Here is a 23859-nt window from a genome sequence, read left to right as displayed (position 1 = left end):
CTATTGAGTATTCTGCAGGATAGAGGAGAGGGAATCCAAGACATGTGGATTCCGTGGCCCCTGGAAACTGGTAACTGATGGGACAGCCGATGGGATGTGAACACAGATAACTATGAGGTGGGGATAAAGCCAGCCCCATGTGACTGGGACAGACAATGAGTAGAATAAAGTTATACACTACGGAGAGGCAATTTCTGATGACATCTATAAATAAATACATAGAAATAAAAGGCTTTATGAGGTAGAGAGCACTTGATCTGGGCTTGTAAACATGACTTGACTTTTGATAGACAACATGGAAGTGTTCCACATACAGAAAAAGGGCTGAGTAGAAACTCAGAACTAGGATGGCAAAGAGTGGACTCGGAATGGGAAGCAGACCTGTTTGGCCCAAGTGGGAACTGTAGGGAGGGTCAGTGATGCGGGGCTCCTTGTGGACGACAAAGCAGTCTTCGATGCTTTAATCATTGACTCCTCATCAGTAGCCAAAGAATACTGTGATCCCTCAATCTGCTCTTCAAGGATGGTGCTGACCTCTCACCTTTGCAGTATAGACATACTGCAAAGACGGCGTGCACAACTGAAGTCTGCTTTCTCCTACCATGCTGAGATGGTTTGTACTGATTATATTTTAACTATCAAAAGAATAAGCTAGAATTATGTTTGCTTCCAAATTCGAATGACCTCTGCCCCAGGAACCCCCTGGTTTAACAGGGGAGACAAGACAAGGGACGTGGGAAGGTACCTGAAAGTTTGGCACATGCGCTCAGGTGGCCAAGCACAAGGAACCCATGTGAACTGTGGAGGTGGCCAGTGGCTGCCACACCTTTTCTTCAGCAGTGGACACGGTCTGGTGGGCCAGGCTCTGAGGTCTGTAAACCTTCGCTGCATTTCACACGTCTTACCTATCTCACACTTGCTGGTGGTTTGATCTTTGAGGTGATGGAAGTACTAAAAAAAACCAAAAGAAAAGAGATGTGAGAACAGAATAACTAGGTTTAAAACTCAAAGTACAGGGGCTAAGGGGAGTGTTTTCTGACTGCCACAGGTTAAATTTTTTATATAAATATATTGGCATAAAGAATGATTCCTGGGTACATTCCATTTGTCCTTCGTTTCCTCCCTTGTATGATTGTATTATTATTGATGTCATGAAAAGTGCATTCATCAGGCCTGGCTGTCAGAGAGTTGCACTTATTTTGCGCCCACAAGCAGTTTTGAGGCGAATCTCTTGCTTTAGGGCATTAGCTGATCAATACGGACATCTATAGTGAGGGATGGCTTTCCCACCTCCCTCTGCACAACTCCATTTTCCCAGGGCATTCTGGTCTTCTTCTTCTTTTTTTTAATTTTTTTTTTCTTTATTTCAGCATATTACGGGGGTACAAATTTTAAGGTTTTAATAAATGCCCTTTCCTCTCCTCCCCCAACAAGTCTGAGTTTCCAGCATGACCATCCCCCAGATGGTGCACATCTCACTCATTATGTATGTATATACCTGCCCCCCTCGCCCCTCCCACCTGCCCAATACCCTATTACTGTAGTACCTATGTGTCCACTTAGGTGCTGCTCAGTTAATACCAGTTTGCTGGGGAGTATATGTGGTGCTTGTTTTTCCATTCTTGGGATACTTCACTTAGTAGTATGGGTTCCAGCTCTAACCAGGAAAATATAAGATGTGCTATATCACCATTGTTTCTTAGAGCTGAATAGTACTCCATGGTATACATATACCACATTTTATTAATCCATTCTTGGATTGATGGGCACTTGGGCTGTTTCCACAGCCTTGCAATTATGAATTGTGCTGCTATAAACATTCGAGTGCAGGTGTCCTTTTTGTAGAGTGTCATTGGATCTTTTGGGTAGATAACCAGTAATGAGATTGCTGGATCAAATGGTAGATCCACTTGTATCACTTTAAGGTATCTCCATATTGCTTTCCACAGAGGTTGAACTAGTTTGCAGTCCCACCAGCAGTGTAGGAGTGTTCCTCTCTCTCCGCATCCACACCAGCATTTATTGTTTGGAGACTTTTTGATAAAGGCCATTCTTAGTGGAGTTAAGTGATATCTCATTGTGGTTTTGATTTGCATTTCCCTGATGATTAGAGATGTTGAGCATTTTTTCATATGTTTGTTGGCCATTCTTCTGTCTTCTTTAGAAAAGTTTCTGTTCAAGTCCTTTGCCCACTTTTTAATAGGGTTATTTGATTTTTTCTTGCTGACTTTCGTGTGTTCTAAGTATATTCTAGTTATCAGCCCCTTATCAGATGGGTAGGATGCAAAAATTTTCTCCCATTCTGTAGGTTGTCTGTTTACTTTCATGACTATTTCTTTGGCTGTGCAGAAGCTTTTTAGTTTGATCATGTCCCATTTATTTATTTTTGTTGCTGCTGTGATTGCCTTTGGGGACTTTTTCATAAACTCTTTGCCTAGGCCGATGTCTAGGAGAGTGTTTCCAACATTTTCCTCTAGAATTCTAATAGTTTCATACCTTAGGTTTAAGTCTGTTATCCAGCGTGAGTTGATTTTTGTGAGAGGTGAAAGGTGTGTGTCCTGCTTTAGCCTTCTACAAGTGGCTATCCAGTTTTCCCAGCACCATTTATTGAAAAGGGATTCTTTTCCCCAGCATATGTTTTTGTCTACTTTGTCAAAGATTAGATGGCTATATAAGGATGATTTTATATCAGGATTCTCAGATCTGTTCCACTGGTCAATAGTCCTATTTTTGTGCCAGTACCACACTGATTTAATTACTACAGCTTTGTAGTATAGTTTGATATCTGGCATATTAATACCTCCCATTTTGTTTTTGTTGCCTAGAATTGCTTTTGATATTCGGGGTCTTCTTTGGTTCCATACGAAGTGTAAAATTATTTTTTCTATATCTGTGAAGAATGCTGATGGGATTTTAATAGGTATTGCATTGAATCTGTAGATCAGTTTGGGTAGTATAGACATTTTAATGACGTTGAGTCTGCTGATCCACGAGCATGGTATGGATTTCCATGTGTTTACATCCTCTGCTATTTCCTTCCTCAATGTTCATAGTTCTCCCTGTAGAGGTCTTTTACCTCCTTGGTTAAGTATATTCCTAGGTACTTTAATTTCTTTGTTGCTATTGTGAAGGGAATTGAGTCTTTGATTTGGTTCTCAATTTGATTGTTTTTGGCATATATGAATGCCTCTGATTTCTGTGTATTGATTTTGTATCCTGAGACTTTACTAAATTCATTTTTCAGTTCCAGGAGTTTCTTGGTTGAATCTTTGGGGTTTTCTAAATATAATATCATATCATCAGCAAACAGTGAAAGTTTGATCTCTTTTGCCCCTATTTGGATACCTTTAATTCCACTTTCCTGTCTGATTGCTGTAGCCAGGACTTCCAGCACTATGTTGAATAAGAGAGGAGACAGTGGACAGCCTTGTCTGGTTCCAGTTCTAAGTGGGAATGCTCAAGAAATTAAAAAAAATAGAAATCATACCATGTATCTTCTCAGATCACAGTGGAATAAAAGTAGAAATCAACCCTAACAGAAATTCACATTTCTACACAAAAACGTGGAAATTAAACAACCGCCTACTAAATGATTACTTCATAAATGAAGAAATCAAGATGGAAATAAAAAAATTCTACGAACAAAATGACAATGGAGAGACAAGTTATCAAATCCTCTGGGACACGGCTAAAGCAGTTCTGAGAGGAAAGTTTATCTCCATAAATGCCTATAACTAAAAGTCAAAAAGATCGCAAATAGACAATCTAATGAAAGGACTCAAAGAGCTGGAAAAAGAAGAACAGACCAACCCCAAACCCAGCAGAAGAAGTGAAATCAACAAGATCAAATCAGAACTAAACGAAATTGAAAACGGAAGCTATTCAGGAGATTAATAAAACAAAAAGTTGGTTCTTTGAAAAAATAAACAAAATTGACATGCCATTGGCTAAGCTAACGAAAAGCAGAAAAGAGAACTCTCCAATAAGCTCCATCAGGAACAAAAAAGGAGCTATCACAACTGATCCCAAAGAGATACAAGATATAATTTATGAATACTATAAAAATCTTTATGCACACAAACTGGAAAATGTGGAGGAAATGGTCTTCTTTTAAGTAAGAAGCTACTCTGGATGGCATGGGGACAACAAGCAGGTTGTCTCCTACAAAAGAGCCAAGCTTCTGCTGTCCCCTGCCTTGTTAGGAGGAAGCAGCTGGTCCAAGGAAAGGCCCTGGGAGAAAAGATGGCAACTACTCATCACCCTCAGCTCTGCCATTTCTAAGGGCTTATTTTCTCTTCCTTTCTGGTTTTCAGTCTGATACCAACTTTTATTTTGTCTTTGAAGTTTACAGGATCAACATTCCTGCAAGCCAACGCCCAATCTTCCCAATTGTTGTCTTTAGTTACATATGAATAGGGGCTTTGTCTTATTCTTTTCTGTAAATGGGAGGCTCAGCAGTGACAATATGTAAGTGGTAAACATCACCAAACTGAACTGAATTCTCAGTTTAATGGTTTTACTTCCTGTTAAAAGATCTGCCCCTCCTCTCTTTCCTTTTCTTCTCTCTGCCAACTGTCTGGATTGGCTCTTGACACATTAGACATACCAGGTATTCTTTCAATTTCATCTTCTTGGAGATGTGTCTTCCAACCTTCTTACCAGCTTCAAAGTGAACAGATTATCCTCTGTACCCAGTATACGGAGGAACCCTGGATCTCACCTCTTCATCCTGAAGATTCCTTCTCTTTCTTGTCAGACCCTCTGTTTCTAGAATTCCTTATAGTCCTTTGGTTTGGCTTACTCTCTCCCTTTGGAGAGAGTCCTTCAGGATTTTCCTAGTAAATGGTATGTGGGAGATACATTTTTCTTAGGCTTTGTAGGTTGAAAATATCTTTATTCTGTCCTCCCACTTAATTGATGGTTTGATCATGAGATTTCTACATTGGAAATTATTTTTTTCTCAGAATTTTGAAGGCATTGTTCTATTTTCTTTTAATATCCTGCATTGCTATTGGGAGGTCTTATTGTTTATATAACCTGTTTTTTCTCTCGAGAAGCTTTTACGATCCTTTCTTTGCTCTCTGGGTTCTGAAGTTTCACCATGATGTGACTTGGGAATCCACTTGCAGTCAACTGTGCCACAGGCTCCAGAGACTCACTGAGTTAAAATCCTCATACCTACCTCGTAAGGTTATTGTGAGAATTAAATGAATTAATGTCTATAAAATGCTTGAGATAGTGTCTGCCACTTAGTAAGTACTAATCATTAGCTTTTATGAATATTTCAAATACAGAAAATCATTTCCTAGAGTTCTAGAAAGTTTCCTTGAATTATTTCTTTGATATCCTCCTCTCTATTTTCTCTATACTCTTTTTCTAGAACTCCTATTATTTGTATGTTGGTTCTCCTATAATAATGTTCTCCTTTAAAATTTTTTTTCTCTTTCTTTTTTTGAATTTCTTGTTTTCTGTGCTTGTTTCTTTCTTGTCCTACTCTATGGGAGATTTCCTCAGCTTTACCTTCTGAATTTTCCATTGTGTTTTCTATTTCTTCTATCATATTTTGTATTCCCAAGTTATTGTGTTTTGTTGTTTTTCCCTGAATGTTCTTTTTAAATGGCATTCTATTTGCTAGGGTCTGAATGCGTCCCCTAAATTTCATGATTTGGAAACTTAATTCCCAAGGCAACAGTGTTGGGTGGTGAAGACTTTGGGAGATGTTTCGGTCACATGGGCTCCACCCTCATGAATAGATTAATGTCATTATAAAAGGGCTCGATAGAGGGATTTTGGTCTCTCTCTTTTGCCTTGTGCCTTCCATCATATGAGTACAACAGTGTTCTTCCCCTCTGGAGGATGCACCATCTTAGAAGCAGAGACCAGGCTCTCACTGGACACTAAACCTGCTGATGCCTTGATCTTGGACTCCCAGCTTCCATAACCATGAGGACTAAATTCTGTTCTTTGTAAATTACCCAATCTCAGGCATTTTGCTACAGCAGCACAATATGGACTAAGAGACTCTTGTTGTATGACAATATTTTCTTATCTCTGAGAACACTAATTTTTTGAAGTTTCATTTCCCTGTAGAATCTTATTTTCTTGAAGATTCTTTTTATTTTTTTTACCCGTTTACTTGTTTTGGACTCTGTCTTCGTGTTACAGGTGTTCCATAAATGTAGGTGTCCTTGGCTGCTTGCTAATAATGTGTATGAGGGGCACCCTAAAAAAACTCATGGGAAGCTCTGGGTGTGTAGGAAAAGCTTGTCAACTGTGGCTCCATGTATAGAGATTTGCCAAGGATATTGTGTTAGGAACTCCCGACATCAATGTCCTTAGGTCTTTCTCTTTGGTCAGATTTCCAAGTGAAGATTCTTGCAATCTCCTGCCTGGAGGGTAAGAGTTTGGCTGCCAATATTCTAGAGGTAGTTCAACTCATTGCTTCTATACGGTACACTGCTCTCAACTGTGCATGATGTTTCCCAGCCTGGAGACCATCTATTTTACCCTCTGCTTGGGAATGGGAGAGGCAGTTCCCTTGCTATCTATCAGAGGTGGGAAAGTAACCTGTGATCTAGCTGTTTCTTACACAAACTGTCAACCAGCCCCCTTATTTTCAACCTACCTTCACCTCACTTCTAAAATTGTGAGATACTGCCAATTCCACATCTCTTGGGGATTCTGTGATTCAAATCAGATTGTTTCTTGGCTTTCCTTACTGACAATTTAGAGCAGCTTCTCAGGTCTGAAAAGTTAGTTTTTACTCATCATTATGCTTTCCAGCTTTTTGGAGATGAGGGACACACATCTGGGGCTTTATCCCCACCTCATAGTTATCTGTGTTCACATCCCATCACCTGTCCCATCAGTTACCAGTTTCCAGGGGCCACGGATTATGGGCCACATGTCTTGGATTCCCTCTCCTCTATCCTGCAGAATACTCAATGGGTACTCGGCAAATACCACCTGCAAGATGAACGGACTTTAGGAGCAGGGCCACTGGCCTCAGGTTAAATGGCCTGCTTCCTTCCTTAAAATCCTGGAGTTATTTATGAAGGGGAATCTGCCTTGTTGAAAGTCAGCATTTTATCATCATCATTAGTTCTAATTAATAACACGTATAATTTTTGTTTCTATCAGTTCTTCTCCTATTCTCTTTGCTTTTGTAGGTTTATGCCCTTAAAAATGCCTTCAGTGTTGTTTTAGTGGGTTTCAGGAGGAAACAGAGGTGATTGCGTTCACGCCCAAGTTTAAGTGCAGTCTTAGTTAATTTAAAGTCCATCAGCAATGAAGTGTTTTTATTTCAACCTTAATAACACAGGCAGCGTTCTGTTGGAACGTCCTTGAGCATGAAGGACAATATATGTTTTTGGCTTAAGTGCAAGGGTGATATTCAAAATACTAAACAACCTGTGTGGTATAAGCACTGACCAATCAAAACACGTGGCATCGTTACTGGTGCCTGCTGGCTGCATGTTATTGCAATGGGTGTGTGAGTGAGGAGAAGCCACTGGAAGCAAAGATGGGCACAGCGTGGACTGGAGTGCTGGGTAAAGTTCTGTTGTGAAGCATGGTTTTCTCGTTTCCTTGACCTTGTGCCTTGAATACAAATGTTGGCCTTGAAAGGGAGAATGATTGTGCAAGGGAAGAGGTGGCTGAGTCTCTGCTGTGAGATGAATTTCAACAGGGTGAGACTGATAAAGAACAAAGCAAATAACTGTTCCTGCCGGGGAGGCAGCCCTGGACCTCAAATTCTCAGCTCAGGGTTAGAGGAATAAGAGGTGAAGAAAAGACACAATCTTTAAAGAAATTCGGTCACTCCAATTTTGGATTCATATATGCTCCCTGGAAGTATGTTTTTTAAGTTTAAAAGGAAATACCATAATATAGATTCAGACTGAGAGTAAGAAGAATGGGAGGACACCTCGGACGTTCTCAGTGTCTTTATGAATGAGAACTACCCAGGGATGACGCTTTCACTGTTACCCTCCATCAGTGGTTAAGCCGGGCCAAACACAGGCATTTCCTAATTTCTATTCTAGAAAATCAAACCGATGTTTCCCTCCCCTCTAGGAGCTTGAAATTTTAACACATAAAGAATTTACAGACTCACACTCAAAATGATGTATTGATAATAGGAATGGCAATTCAGAGAGACCAAATAGCCTTAGTTGATGAAGGAAAGCTGTACCATATAATTCTGTAATAATTCCAAATACCTTTAGAATGAAAAATCTGAAAATATCCCAAAATCACCATTTGCAACCTCTCGTGAAATAATTGATTCAGACCAAGATCATTAACAGATGCTGAAACCACTAGTTGAAAGGGGTGGGGAACTGGATATTCACATGGTGCCAAAGTAACATGCGTAGAATACTTACTACTTGCCAAGAAAAGATGTGGCAAAATGTTAACTGGTATTGAATCAAGATATGGATGTTCAACTGTTTTATTTTACTTTTCTATTTGTTTGAAAGCTTTATATTAAGAAGTTTAGGGAAGTGGCCTGCAGATATAAAATTGCATAAAGCTGGCCTGACGGTTTTGGAAGGAGTAGGAGTGAGTGTCTCAGAGGGCCACGTTTACACTGGGCACCCAGGAAGTGCACTGGCCTGGAGTCCTCCTGTGTAATGGAATGAATGAGAGTTTGGGAAGAGTCAATGTACTTACAGAGTGACCAAGTTATTGTCAGGAAAATTTACTCACTGGAAAGATGAGATTGAATAATTCATGTTACAACCGCAATGACAATACTCATGTTGGGAGGTTGTTAGTTGGGTTTCCCCCCACATTAAAGTCACCTAAAATTACCTCATTTGCATGTAAAGTTTTGGGGGTATCTTTCTTTCTTTCTTTCTTGAGTGTATTTTCTTTTCCTTTCTTTCTCCTTCCTTCCTTCCTTCCTTCCTTCCTTCCTTCCTTCCTTCCTTCCTTCCTTCTTCCTTTCCTTTCCTTTCCTTTCCTTTCCTTTCCTTTCCTTTCCTTTCCTTTCCTTTCCTTTCCTTTCCTTTCCTTTCCTTTCCTTTCCTTTCCTTTCCTTTCCTTTCCTTTCCTTTCCTTTCCTTTCCTTCCCTTCCCTTCCCTTCCCTTCCCCTTCCCCTTTCTTTCTTTCTTTCCTTCCTTCCTTCCTTCCTTCCTTCCTTCCTTCCTTCCTTCCTTCCTTCCTTCCTTCCTTCCTTCCTTCCTTCCTTTCTTTCTTTCTTTCTTTCTTTCTTTTCTTTTCTTTTCTTTTCTTTCCCTGTCTCCTTTTTCTTTCCTCCCTCTCCTTTCTTTTCTTTCTTTTTCTTATACCAATTCTTTCTCCAAACAAGATGAAATAATTGTCCCATCAACTCAGGCATAGATGTGGAGTGGTAGCTAAAATGCAGAATTGCTTCCTGCAACACTAAACTGTTCTTAAATATAGTTGGTGCTTAAGAAGTGTGTTTGCTGCCCACCCAGCTCTGCTTCTGACGTGTTTCAGGGAGCTGGACTGCGCCATGTTACGCCGCCTGGAGAAGAGGATTCTGGTTGACCTCCCTTGCCGGGAAGCCAGGCAGGCCATGATCCGCCACTGGCTGCCCCCTGCGAGCAAAAGCACAGCCCTGGAGCTGCGCACAGAGCTGGATTACAGCGTGCTGAGCCAGGTGGGCTGCCCTGGAAGGGAGAGCGCACAGGCCGAGGGGCCACTGCATGACCGTCTTCTAGACAGGGTCTTACCATGAGCCGGTAGGAGCTTGAGACACTTAGAACAGACCCAAGCTGCCCCAGCAATGCAGAGGGCTCTTCCTCCTGGAAGAATGAGCTCTTTGTTCTTTGTCACTTGGAAACATTCAAGCAGGGAATAACAATGTGAGGGCATAGAACTAGCATAGGGTTTAGACTCAGAGAACCTATGGTCAAATCCTGGCCCTGCTGTTTGTTAGCTGTGTGACCACAGGGAAGTCACTTACTCTCTGAGCCTCAGCGTCTCCATCTGTAAAATGGGTAGCAGACCCTAAGGATTATTGTAATGATTAAATGAAAATGTTTCACAAGCAGAAAAGCTCTAGGTACATGCTTGTTTCCCCACTATCACTGGGTCCATTCCCAGAGAGTTGTAGAATCATTGCCTGCTTTGGGCGAACACTTGAACGTGATGTTCTCTGAGTTTCCTCAAAGGCAGGTATGATCTTAGTTATAAGAACAAAAGTGCCTCCCAAATTTGATCATCCTTGGATCTGAGCACAAGCTCCCCAGTAGGCTAACTTGGGTGGGCCAGTGTGTTAAGAAGTTGCTTTTCTGCCCAGCTACTTAAATTATCCAAACATGTTTGCAGCATTCTTCCCCAAGCGCTGTCCGTCTGTGAATCTTTGTCTAGTGTTCATGGGTGACAGATACGGAATCTAAACAGGGCTTCTCATGCTGGGTCCCGCCTGCTGACCAACAGCTGGGTTTGTGGCTGTTTCAGGAGACTGAGGGCTACTCGGGCTCAGACATTAAGCTGGTGTGCAGGGAGGCAGCCATGCGGCCGGTGAGGAAGATCTTCAATAAGCTTGAAAATCAGGAGTCAGGTATGGTTGGGATCACACCGCAAAAGTGCTCTGGGAGAGAAAGTTGTGTTGAAAAGGCCAACTCTCACCAGCAGATGGCGCCCGGAGCCCGTTCTTGGCAGCTCTTTACACTTGCAACACGTGTTCTTTGGTCAGATCATCCCTGCTGGGCTCAACTCATCCCTCCTTTGGTGTTCTGTGTTGGATCGACTTTGCTCGCAGATGATAAACTCCTTAGGGCTCAGGCTTTTATTTCTCTGGCACACTCTGATGTTGGGCTAGATCCATCTGAAGCACTATATAAATATTAAATAATACTTTGATAATGATACATTTAAGTCACATTTTTTTTTTTTTTTTTTTGTCTGGCCTTTAGGGGCTAACTCAGTTTCACATTAAAGAATTTCTTCCCTGGCCCTCTTTATAGTCTTGCCTTTCGCTGCGTTAACCATTAAGAATGCTGCATTATGCATTGTCTTGAAAGAAGGTCTATTACTGTTACAAGAGCATTGATCACCAAGAGGTCGATTGTTGTGCTGTTACTGTTGTGTTTTTACCTAGAGAGCAGCAATTTATCTGGGATCCAGTTGGATACAGTGACCACTGCCGACTTTTTGGATGTGCTAGCTCACACCAAACCCTCCGCAAGGAACATGACTCAGAAATACTCAGCCTGGCAGAGAGAGTTTGAGTCGGTTTGAGATCACATTTACCGTGACCTGGCCACAAAGACCACCACAGAAGCCTCCTAATTTATTAGCGTAAGTGAGAAAAGAACATAACGATTGGAATGGAAAAGAGAAAATTATTATTCTTGAAGACTGGATTAATTTCGACAACTGTATTGTTTTGGGACTCTGACGTGTTTTCATTAATTTGCCATTATTGATGTCAGCAAAATATAGAAGATTTCAACTACATATATATATGTGCGATTAGGTCATGCAATGGAGATTTTTCTCACAATTAGATTCTATAAAATCTTCATGAACAATTTCCTGTGATGTTCCTCGTTTGTGAACTTTAGAGGAAAAGTTGTGTTGGCCTTGCACGGGACGGGTCGGACTTGGGGCCGCCGACAGCAGCTAAGCCTGACAGACCATGTGACCAGCCGACAGCTCGAGGGTGGGCAAGGGCCGGCGCAGAGTGGGAAATGTGTCCGCCTTTCTCATTCCGAGTCTCATCCACTCCCCTAATTCTGGCCCCAAGCAGCTTCTGCAAACCCCCGACCAAACTAGCCTCGCTTGGAAATGTCACTGTTTCTATTCTAGAGCTAACAGCAGGGGTGACTACACACCATCATCACCCGCTACCGGTCTGTGTGCTTTGAGTTCTGGTCCTCAGTAGCAACTTTTGACACTTCTCACATCTCACATTCAGCGTTCGCTGCCTTTCTCTTTCCTTCTCTATCTATCTGAGGCTATCCGAACGCTGTATTCACTTCAGACTCTAAACACCCATAGCTTAGGATGGGGCACCCGAGCTTCTAGAACATTCGTTCTCAGCCTTCCCTGCTTAGGCTCCTCCCCTTCTCCTTATGGGGTTATAAGCAGCTTAGAAGCATCTCTCCCCTAAACCCACAATCCGAGGCATCTACTTTCAACTCCTGATAAACTTCGAAGGCTTCCACTAAGTGCTGCCACTTCTCTCCCACACTGGATTTATCTACGGGACATTTTCTTTTCTTTTCCTTGCCTCATTTTCTCCATCTCTGCAGGCAGATTCCTCCAGAGAGGAAAAACTCTCAGGAAAAGAGGCATTTTGGATAGCTAAGTATTCCAAAGGATTTTACCCTTTTAAGCACAATGCAAGCCTCTTTTTTTTTTTTTTTTGGTATTGATTTTTGAGTGGATTATTCTCAAATGCCTCTTAAAATGTCATTTCATGGAAATTGTAGTCAAACTGAAAATATATCTTATATGACGGATTGCAAATAAAATACATTTCAGTTTATGCTAAACTTAAACTTCTTCATGAGCATTAGATACTAGATTCTGCAGTGGTATCTTAGACCTGCCAGATGCCCATCAGTATTCTTTACTAAACAGCCAAACATAGCAGATAAGCTTTCAATTCCCTCCCACCCCACTCTGGTCCTCGTGTTTCAAGGGAGCAGGGACCAGAGGAGCTGGTCCCTGCTGTAGAATGAGTGGATCTACACCCAATTCCTGTTCCCAGTCCTGTGTCTCACCCTGGCCCACCAGCATGCCTACTCTACTTGAGACCTTAATTCCATGGTTCCATTTTCCAGAGAACAATGGAAAAACCCCATTCTCTTGCCTTGGCTAGCCATGATCATCTGGTGCCCAGGGTAGGGAGAGTTTCTGAGGCTTCAACTTTTAACCAGTTCCTTGCTTTTCAACCCTGCCTTGTGCCTCACTTCCTTTCTGCCTGCTACCTCCAAGCCTTGAGGATGAATTTGGTTGTATTTTCTTTGCACTGATTTTGGTTAGCAACATTCCATCCATTTTCCACCTCCCGAATTATTGTATCTTTCCATCCACTGGTGTCTCCTCCACCATTCTTTGTGAGCTGTCCCTTACGGCTTATCCCTTTATTCCTTTACTCTTATTTTAGTGGGGCTTTCGGAAAAAGAGACCAACTAACATAGCATATAGCTCCTATGTTTAGAGTCTCTATGGTTATTTTTTACAAGTTAAAGTATGTATAAGTTTATATAGGAGATTGGTCTGGTAGTTGTTGGAGGAAGATTTAACCCATCAAGAGGTATTTTCTTCTAAAGCAGAGGTGACAGAGGCCTACAGGAGCAAATGAGTGAAGCAAGCTGGGTGTAAGGCAAGGCAGAGGTGGGAACTGTGGTGAACTGGAGTGGGCCGGAGACCCTCTGAAGGACACAGCAGTGACTCGGCTCCAGCTGAGCATGGAAATTTGCTCCTGCCATTGCCAGCTCCTCCAATCCTCCTAGAAAACCCAGTGATTGATTTGCATTTCAATCTCCTGATGTTCAGGTGTTGGTCACTAAGGTTAATGATCTGCCTGTAGAGTCCACACGGCCTGTTCCCACTCCTTCAGCTCACCTGCAGAAGCCTTTTCTGACCACCCACACTTACCCGAAGACCACGTGCATCCCCATTAGCTATATTCTTCCCCGTCGCTTATCGGTCTCTCTCACTGCATTAGGTAGTTGTGTGTATATGCACGTGTTTCGTTGCTTGTTTACCTTCCTCAAATGTAGGCTCCAAGATTGTGGTACTTTTTCCCACTGCTATTGAATGAAACATTTAAAATGGCATAGGAGGTCACAGGCTAGCTGAGAGCTGCATGTGCTTCAGACTCTTCAGTTGTGACTACTATTCCCACGCATGAATTAGCTCTCTGCACATGGTCTCTTCTCTTAGAGAGAGGACTTGCCATTTTGAACTTGTTGGAGCACTTTGTGTTGTTAGATATATTTTTGCATGCTTCAATTCCCTAACTCGAAGATACGCATCGTAGGAGCAAGAGCTACATTCGGCTCTGTCTTCCTGCTTTACCTACAGGGGGTATTTAATAAATATCTAATTTTCTCAGGCACATCAGCCAGTGAAACAAACAGGAGTTGAGCTGTGTATGACAGGTAAGCACTGGAAAAAGTAAGGTATTCAAAACTGTTTGATTTTAAGAGTTATGCAGTTTGCACTATGCCAAATGATTTCTGGTGCCCTGACACCTTGTTACTGCTCCTTCAGCACGGCGCTCACCGGCCGTGAAGCCGTGCCCACAGCCGGCACTCACAGTCCGCAGGATAGTGTGTGCTGTGCATTGACGACGAATCCGTTTTGCTCTTGTGTGATGAGGAAAGCTTTAAAGCACTGAAAGCTTGTTTGACTTTACAGGCAGCTTTACTTGTAATGTAAATCACAATAGGTAACATATTCATATATGTTTCCATTACATTATTTTTAAATGTTCACAATTTTATTTTGATAAATGAAAAATTAGAAAAGTCGTACCACGGCTGTTGGCTAAAGTCGACACTTGGCTGTGCGCGTTCATCTGTGGCTGTCGACTATAGTCGATGCTTGTACCGAAGTGGTTAAAGATAGCAACGTGCTTTGGGATAGGAAGCACTGATGGCGGGTATGATCCAAAAGCAAGCAAAAGCCTCGTGCATTTATACCGAAAAAAAGCTTTTGTGACTTATGTCACATAAACATGATAATGCAAACATGGCCCTACGCAAACAATTAGTGAAACAGATTAGTACAGTTTTCAAAGTGCTTGAGGACTTCAGTTTTACTCTATTAATACATGGACAACCATTGATCCAAAACCTACATAATCAGTGTAGGCGTGTTCTTAACTTCCCTGTCCAACATGCTACTGTAAGTTTTAAAATGTTGAGATTAAGGGTGAAGTGACAGACACCATCATTCCAAGGGAAATCCTGACATTACAGCAGCTATAGGTACGGTTTGGTGGAACCGTCACTTAGAGTGAGGCGGGCTAGCCTCCTTTTGCTCTCCCGGCCATTGCGACCAGCTGTCACAGATGCTGAATGCTGGTAGGTAGGGCGCCTGCAAGCCCGTGGCTGACTCTGGAGGCGTGAGTGAAGTGGGTGGGACCACTGTCCGTCCTCCCCTGCATCGGCTTTGCCCTCCTCCATGCTGCTCACGTGCCCGGCTCCCAGCAGACGGGAGACACCCAACTCCTCACAGTGGGTGTTCCCTAATAACCTTTCTGGTCCCTTTTCTGACCCACAGCAGGATTACAGTAAATCTGATATAAACGTTGCTCTTGAGGTTAATACCCACAAGATAGCCCTTTAAGTGGGATGGCTGGAAAATGAGGCCTTTGAGATACTTCAGTTACTAAATAAATACCCACCGTGAGGCCCAAGGCACACTAACCAGCCACAACTAACATTGATTGGGATGTTTGTAGCAACTTGACCTAAATCAAGAATTTTAGTTATTCTCATGAATCTCTCTGTGGACAGGTCAGTTAGCAACCCCTGCATGTTTGTTAACTTAATATCTCAAAGATTTTCATGGCCCACAGGGACAAAGTAGAATGGAGGAAAGGAAAGAACTGTTTCTCCTGCCTGGGTACAGTATGCTCAGACCGTACGCACTCCTGTTACCCTGCTGACTCCCTGACTCATCAGTCGTGTCCACTTCTTTGCTTTAGCTCTAACCTGCCTCCAGAGCACCAGATCCGTTACTTCCCAGTGTCTAATGGGGCCTCCCCTATAGGCATCTTTAAGGCAACAAGTCTAAAATGAAAGAGTTTCTACTCCCTACTCACGGCTATGCTTTCTAGCATTAAATTCCTATAACATTTACAGTTAGTTGTTATTGGTCAGTAGCCATCTGAGTGCCTGTGTTGCAGCAGATACAAAAAAGAATGAGATGTAGTCCTGTCCAGTGGGGGAAAGAGCCAGGTGAAGATGTACGTGCACTCTACCAGTGCCACGCGGGCACGAAGGAGGGGATGCCCTGCTCCATCCTGCAGTCAGGGAAGACCTCAGAGGAGAGGACACTGGAGCTGGGTCTTCACAGTGTTCTTCACTAATGTCTTGTGTGCTCTCCTTAGCTCCTCAACTAGAAAGGGTCCTCAAGGCAAAGTCCTTTTCTTATATGCCTATTTCCCACACTAATCGGGGCACTCAGTGCACAGCTACTAGCAAACACTTGATGATGCTTGGTCCAAGGCATCACTGACCTGGGTGCCCAGGAAACAGGCCGAAGTTGAGCACAGCCCATCCACCAGGTGCCGCGCAGAGCTGTGTGCTGAGCTTCTCCATGTGGCTTTGCCCTGAGGAAGTCTAAATGTAGTAGAGTATCTCTTTTCTTTACTCCTCAGGAAGACTTTCTCCACTGAGATAACTACAGAGATAAATTTTACCAACCCTTTTCAGATTGTTAAACATGGACAGTCCTGCCACATCTGCATCATTGTCATAGCAACACACAGCACTGACCATCTGCCTGATTCTATTCTAAGTACTGAATACAGGGTTCACGTATTTAACGTTCACACCAACTCTATGTGGTGGGCACTATCATCTGTAAAATGGAGATTTTACAGATAAGGAAAGAAGGCATGAGAGGCAAAGTGACGCGGCCAAGGTCGCAGGGCTGGTTAAGCATTGGGTAGGCTCCATAGTCTCTGCTCTTAGCTACTCCACTCATCCTTCTGATTTGGAGTGTTTGTCATATCACATCTGTCTTTTACAGTCCAGGAAGTATTAAGTGCTAAGTTGTGGTATTTGCAAAAACAAGAACAGAGTGCTCACCAAACTACCATTTATTTAGCTTTCCTCCCTTCCATCTAAGACCAAGCTGATCTCTAAACAAGCATCAAAACCCGAAGCTCATTAACATCAGCGTGAGTTTCAATAAGGTGAACACTACAATCATGTACAATTACATTCTAATAATTCAATGCCCAAGAGCCCTGTGAAACAATTGCGAAGGCCCAGGATTATCACAGTATGCAAATGCACTAGGAAAATCATTACCTACTTAGTCCCCTTCATTTTGGTGGGTTTAACATGAGAAGAATAATCCATGCTCCAAGACGAGATTTCATTTTACAGCTGTGGCAACCAAGTACATAAAAGCTTGAATCTGTCCCAATAGCTTCTAAAAGATTTTTCCCAGAGTGTCAGAGGCAAAAATAATGAAATCTTGCAAATGTACAGTTAATAGGACCCTGGTGGACCCTAACTTCAAAAATGCATGGTCTATAAGACATTAAAGGCTTGATTTTAGTTTCTGCACTGTTCCTGTTAATAACAATGTCTAATTAAAACATCTGTAAAATACTGATAGTTTTAATTTTACATAAAATTTCCAAAACAACTGTTACACAGTATAATAGGTATCTGCAATGAATAGGTTATTAATGGAAATATTATTTTAAATTAAAATCCGGTTCTAAATTTAAATTAGTCATCTCTGGCTAATGAAGAGAAAAGAAGTCACCCGTGCTGGGAATACAGTAGAAAATCTAGTTTTCAACATCTGTTAAAGCAAATTCACTGTCTCACTTGGGCGAAAGGACAATTCGCTTTGCTGCTTATGTCTTATATTCTGCTTGGCACTTCTGATGGATTTCACAGTTGAACTTGATATTAAAACTACAGCCGAATGGACCTTTTAATGTATAACTTTATAATTTAAAAACCACCATTCAACTTTACTCACAGTCTGAATTCCCCCCTCCCCGCCCGTTTCCCAGTGAGGAGACAGCAGAGAACACTCGCCCCTGTAGTAGCGTCTCCCTTCCAGGCCTGCCTACCCTGATGAATATTTTAAAAGGGATGGCACAAAATCTCAGCTTTCCCTTTCTTTGGATCTCATCTTCTATTACAAAATAAAACAAAAGGGATTAGTGAGGCTTAGTTGCTGGCTGCAATTTAATACCTTTCTTTCTAATTAATGCACAATAAAGGAGGGTTAAAACACGATCAGCACTGAGTGGTATGTGTCTGTTGATGCTGGCATTGAGTTGGTAAGGGATTCATTCCAGACAATAAAAAGCTGCGTCTCAAGTTGCTTCAGATGCACATAATGGTTCACAGTAGATGCTGCAGAATGTGGTCCACAGCATGAGGAAAGCTCTCACAAGTTAAGTAAGGAGGTGGATTAATTTTTTCTTCATCTGCTGCTCGATATTTCCCTGAAATGAAAGTAAAGCCAGTGAACAAAGGCTACGCCAGAATGCCGAGTGAATCCTAGCCGGTGAGCACCTGCGCCGTCCCAGATCCACCCTCACGATTACAGGAGAACCAGGGGCTCTGCATCTCCCAGAGCACCTTGTATTGAGGCTTTAGGGTACAATGAGAAAATTCGAAGAAATGTCACATTCAGCATTTCCCAGGCCCTTTGGTCACTCACAATGGACAGTCACAAGTATGGGGTCACCTGACAGCTAAAGTTCCCTTCAAATCTTCATAGTTGATGAGATCATTTTCTTGCCCCTACTTTCAGCCCTAAAGACAGACTGGTGATTAAATCCATGCTTTCAGATGGAAGCCCAGGCCCCAGAGGGCAGAGGCCTCGTCAGCTCCCGAAGGTGACTGGGAACAGCATGTGCTGCTGCCAAGCAGAGGCCTGAGGAGCCTGGCAAATGAGCGCCCAGGGCCGGGGAGGGAAGGAGTGATGGATGCTCACAGGCTGGGGCCAGGCAGGACGAGCCGCGAGGCAGGTGCCATGTGACAGGCTCACTGCCTAACTCTCCCCAACGCTTGAATTCAAGACAGCCTGCTGTTCCTAGCGCCTGGCATATAATTTAACACCCCAACACAGCAGAGGAATCATCCACACGGCGGTCACAGAGAGCTTCTGCAAATGTAAATCAGAAGGCACATGGTACCTATTTAAACACCCTTAATGGGTCCCAATACCCTTCAGAAAGAAGGCAAAATATCTACTGTTGCCTTTGTCATCTGGCCCAGCAACCCTCTAACTTTAGCCTGTGCTACTTGCTCACCAGGCTGTAGTCCTAGACTGGACCTGGCTCCTTTGAGAGCCTTCACACCTGCCATTCCCTGGGCCTGGAACATTCTCCTCACCTGACTACCTCCTTAATGCTCTGGGTCAGAACCCACCTTCCATCCAAATTAGCTCTCCTGCTTGTTATTCACTCTCCTAGCACCTGTTCTTTGCCTGGATTTAACATTTACAACAATTTGTAATTATGCATTCATTTAACGTCTGTCTCACATGTAGGACTGGAGGTTCCCTGAGAGCAGGAACTATGCATGTTATGTGCCCCAGTGTACTCCTAGCACCTAACACAGTGACTAGCACACAGTAAGCATTCTATAATTTTTTTTTAAAAGATCGGATGAAGGAATGGAGGGAGAGAGAGAGGACATGCAGAAGGCAGGTCCCACCCTGAGCCACCAGGGCTGCCTCTGCACTTTGCCTCTCTCCTTGCTCTCTCATCTCCTTTTCTGTGATCTCTGCTATTTATTCTTCTGCTTTTTCCAGTTTTCTCTGCCTAAACCCAGCTCCCTCAACAAAAGACTCACCATTTTCTACAACTACCACTTTAAGAGGCTTTGCCTAGCAAACACAAAGCCTGAAAACCCCCATTTTCCATACTTTTGCATTGTGGTGAAGATGCTTCCTCTCTCATCTTGCTGACCATAAATTCTTACCAGAAAGGCGCTCACATCAAATGGACAGAAGTAATTAATACATGCCTCACTCACATGAGCACTCTCAAGTCCACAGGATGGCCCACGAAGCAAATTCTACTGAGTTTACAATCTGTCAATGGCGCTGGCTGTTCAGCATGCTTTTAGAACAGTGGGCTTCTTCATGCTTTTTCTCACCAAAGAACAACTGTATAAATGTGCCTGTTTTCAGGAGCTGGACTTAGATGCTTTTCTAATTACATATTTTGGATTTGATTGCATTATCCCATTGGCTTCTCTAAGACTAAACTGATGCCTCTGTGACAGGCTGGTCACAACCAACCACCAGTCCAAAGAGAAGGCGGAGCCGGTGGAGACCGGCCAGGGGGAGCTGGATCTACCAGGACATGGGCACAGGTCCTGTTGTGCTGCTTAGTAAATCCTTACTTATGTGAGCTAAAGAAGGAAAACGTTCATAAGAATAATACACAAGGGCAAAAATAGTTATCTGAGGATGTCTTCAATGACCGGAAAATAAAATTGCGAAAGGCAAGAGTTTGAAAATGAAGATATAAGGGAGTCTGGCTGTTTTTCTTGACTATTTTATGCTTCTATCACAGGGCTGTAATGTTCCTAGGAAGGTGATGATCATTTCAACTAAGAAATTAGAAAAAATACACTGCATTGATTCCAGAGTGATGGGGTCAGTATCTGCAATGCTCCAATGGTTCACTCCAGGTCCCAGGACCAAGCAGACGGTGTTTTCAGTCTTTGTTCATGGGGAGCTTTGCCACATACTTCTTATCCAATTGTAGCTCCAACTACATATTCTTATTTCTGTTTTTAAAGTCAAAATAGCTTTTATGCAACCATACTTTCTTGAACAAACATCATAGTCACTTTTTCTAAAAAATTTCCCAGCAGTAACTCTTCTGTGACTTTTATATTTAAATCTTCCCTTTTGTGAACAGCCTGTTAAATAGTTTTACTACTGTTATATGAAACTAGGCAAATGAGTTCACACAGACATCTATGGAGCTATATTTATCTGCTATTGGATTTATAAGAGCCCTATGACAATCACTGGATAAGAGTTTTGGCTGTCATGTGCTATTCTAAATGTAGCAGGGGTCATTTGGAGGCGGGGTGAAGGGCAGGGACCTTTTCATTATAAATGAAAAAGCTCATTAAGTTCTCAATGCAACAGTAGTCAACCCCACTCATGGCTCCCATATTTGTTCTTTCCTTACATTGAAAGGACTCCACATGGGTTACTAGGAGGGCCAGAAGGTATCGGTCCAACCCCGTCATGCTTGCAGGGCCCAGAGTGGGGAAGAGTTGTGACCGGAGTCTTCCACAGCTAGTCAGTGCAGAGCTTCGACTAGGCCCCAAGACACTTACCCAGTCGATAGTACTCATAATACTGAACTAGCTGAATCCTCCCCAGTGAGGTCTTTCTCCTTCCCTAAATTTATTCAAGGGACCATACAGAGCAGCCCTAATTTTGGTACAGGAAATAACTTCCTAAACTTTTAATTACTAAAAACAATAAGTGAAAAGACAAGAAAAAAGTTTTTTCTATTTTTTTTTAAATGCAAAACATTAACACAAAGAATCAAATCACTTAGCCAGTCAGTTCCTAAAGAGATCAACTTCATCATCTTACAGCTGGCACAAAAATAAAAGGTATTTTTACATGCTCCTTTGTTCCATTCCTATGTGGTGAAATGTATATCCTGGAAATCATATACATGCTAACTGTCAACTGTAAATGGTTATCTCTGGGTAAATGTTAAAACATCTCTGAGCCCTGATCTTCCTAACTTTGTATAGCATGGGCCCTCTCCCAGTGTTTTTTCCCTATTATCCCAAGCCCATTTTACTTCTGCTTTTTCTGGCAGAAAAAGAATAAAAGTACCCAGGGCATTGCCATTTCTGAAAACACTGTTCTTTAAGCAATTATGTATTCAACTATCCTGTTGGCTTATACAGAAGATACATACCAGTTTTCACTAAGATGCCCAGCATGCCGGCATTCTGAGCCCCACCAACATCGTCCCTGGAATCCTAGAAAAGCATCAAGAGAGCAGTTAGTCCAGTGTCTACAGTTACCTAGCCAACACACCTTACCAACTGATTTAACTGATTAGGCTAGGATGGCCAACTTATATAATCCCATGTTTTTTTCTTAAAATAAAAAAGAGAGGAAGATGTAAAAAGGGGTGAATCTACATGTAATACTCTGAGGAAGCATACCACATTTGGAAGGGAAGAGGAACAGGTCGAAAGTGTACAATAGAGTTGTAATCCTAGTAACCACACATGGAGAGCAGAGTTACAATTCTTCATGTTTTCCCACACATACATCTACCTCCTCTTTAAATAGATCATGGAAAAAAGCATTCTATGCATTTGGCAGCATTTAAAGTAAATAATCTAACTGCAGACAATGAATGAACTAGAGTCAGAAGATAGCTTCTCTGCAGCCCACATAATATACTATCCTTACTTTCCATCCAATTGTCCATGACAGGTACAACCAAGTCAAATCAGTACAATTAGACTCTGTGACTGTCTGATGTTCACTTGACACTTTAAACTAATAGATTCGTCTGAAAAGGGAGCTCCTCTATCCAATTCTTATCCAAGACAGGGATAAATATATTTGGTTGATTGGGATAATGAATGCAAGTTAATTAAATATTCAAGGACTGGAAGAATCATCAAGAAAATAAAAAAAAAAAAAAAAAAAAGAAAATCAATTCTGCCACCTCATGTCTATAAGTGGGATTCTTCAGATCATGCCTGAAGAAAGGTTTTTTCCCCTCAAAAATCACTAATATTGTTCAACAATAGCCCTTGGAAATGAGTTCCAGAATGTAAAAATCTTCATTCAAGGTCCAACTTAAAACCTTTTCTGTTACAGCTAAATTTGCCCTGTTAAAGAAGTGGAGATGAGGGAGACACAGAGAAGAGGAAAGGAGGTGCGGAAAAGTTGATGAGGAAGAGGAGGGAAAGAGCTGCCACTCTCTTGGATAACAACCCTTCACGCAGCTGTCCCATGCCCTTCCCACTTCCCCTCCTGTCCCAGGACCAGCACCTCCAGGGATAAAGAATTCTGGAGTCTACAGCTCAAGATAACCACTTCTTCAGACACATTTGTCTAGGAAAGGTGATTTTAATCTTGAAAATGAGCCAGTCACGTGGGTGACCTGAGATCAAGGTGGATAATGATGAGCTGAAATCTGTAGTGGAAGCAAATCCATCTCAACCTACATGTGAATTAGCAGCAAGGTTTGAGGTTACTATTCCAATAATATTGGACCATCTGAAACACATTGGCAAGGTAAAAAAGATGGATAGATGGGTTCTGCATGAATTAAATGAACATCAGAAGAGAAACTGTCTTGAAGTTTGTCCTTCTTTGCTGTCACAACATAAAGGTGAATAATTTCTGCACTGTATTGTTACATGTGATAAAAAATTGATTCTTTTTGACAATCGCAAGCATTCGGCACCATGGTTGGATAAAAATGATGTGCCAAAACACAATCCAAAACCGAACATTCATCAAAAAAAGCTAATGGTGTCTGTTTGGTGGTACAGCTGGTATTATCCACTATAGCTTCGTGAAATCTGGTCAATTGATTACAGCAATGTCTATAGCAACTGATTGGATGAAATGATGAGGATGCTTGTAATTAAGCAGCTGGGACTGGTCAACAGAGACAGGCCAATGCTCTTGCAAGACAATGCTCAACCACATGTCACACAAACAACACTGCTCAAACTACAGAGACTGGACTTGGAAACTCTCTGTCATCCACCATATTCACCAGACCTTGTACCAACAGACTACCACTTCTTCCAGGCTTTGGACCTCTTCTTGCAAGGAAAAATATTCCATTCCCAACATGCTGTGGAAAACGTCTTTCGTGATTTCACTGCCACTTGCTCTCCAGGCTTCTCCGCTGCTGGCATAAACTGTGTTGACATTTAGGTGCATACTTTCATCAACTGTACTGCTTCTTGTTTGAGATATAATAAACTAAACTTTTGATTCAAAATCAGACATTTCATATTTAAATATATATATATATAATATATATAAAATGACACTATGTAGAAATGTGAGAAATAATAAAAATTTCAATTCTTTAGAAAAATACCACTACCATCTATAGGAAAGCCCATTTTATAGGTAGCCATTTATACTGTCTATATTATCAGTAACAGAAGGTCTGCCTCCCTACA

At 42.1% G+C, this 23859-nt stretch overlaps 2 protein-coding genes across 9 annotated transcripts in view; one reads left to right on the top strand and one right to left on the bottom strand.

Moving 5' to 3' along the window:
* Positions 1–11508, top strand: part of KATNAL2 (katanin catalytic subunit A1 like 2) — an 85199-nt gene extending 73691 nt beyond the window's left edge. For 4 of the 5 annotated variants that reach the window (XM_075993473.1, XM_075993471.1, XM_075993472.1 and 1 more), the window contains exons 14-16: positions 9467–9629; positions 10433–10535; positions 11076–11508. In XM_075993473.1, the coding sequence (XP_075849588.1) occupies positions 9467–9629; positions 10433–10535; positions 11076–11215 (406 nt within the window). In that variant the 3' untranslated portion in view covers positions 11216–11508. The remainder of the gene's footprint in view (positions 1–9466; positions 9630–10432; positions 10536–11075) is intronic. The other variant, XM_075993474.1, reaches the window with a different exon arrangement.
* A 5240-nt stretch (positions 11509–16748) lies between these two features.
* HDHD2 (haloacid dehalogenase like hydrolase domain containing 2) overlaps positions 16749–23859 on the bottom strand; it is a 33328-nt gene continuing 26217 nt past the window's right edge. For all 4 annotated transcript variants that reach the window (XM_012745366.3, XM_012745368.3, XM_012745367.2 and 1 more), the window contains 2 exons: positions 21609–21672; positions 16749–18140 (listed from right to left, as the gene is read on the bottom strand). In XM_012745366.3, coding sequence (XP_012600820.1) covers positions 18037–18140; positions 21609–21672 — 168 coding nt within the window. In that variant the 3' untranslated portion in view covers positions 16749–18036. The remainder of the gene's footprint in view (positions 18141–21608; positions 21673–23859) is intronic.

Source organism: Microcebus murinus, chromosome 17, assembly GCF_040939455.1.
Source record: "Microcebus murinus isolate Inina chromosome 17, M.murinus_Inina_mat1.0, whole genome shotgun sequence".
NCBI classification, from domain to species: Eukaryota; Metazoa; Chordata; class Mammalia; order Primates; family Cheirogaleidae; genus Microcebus; species Microcebus murinus.
Note: the sequence above shows the minus strand (reverse complement) of the source record. Positions and strands in the feature narration are given on the sequence as shown.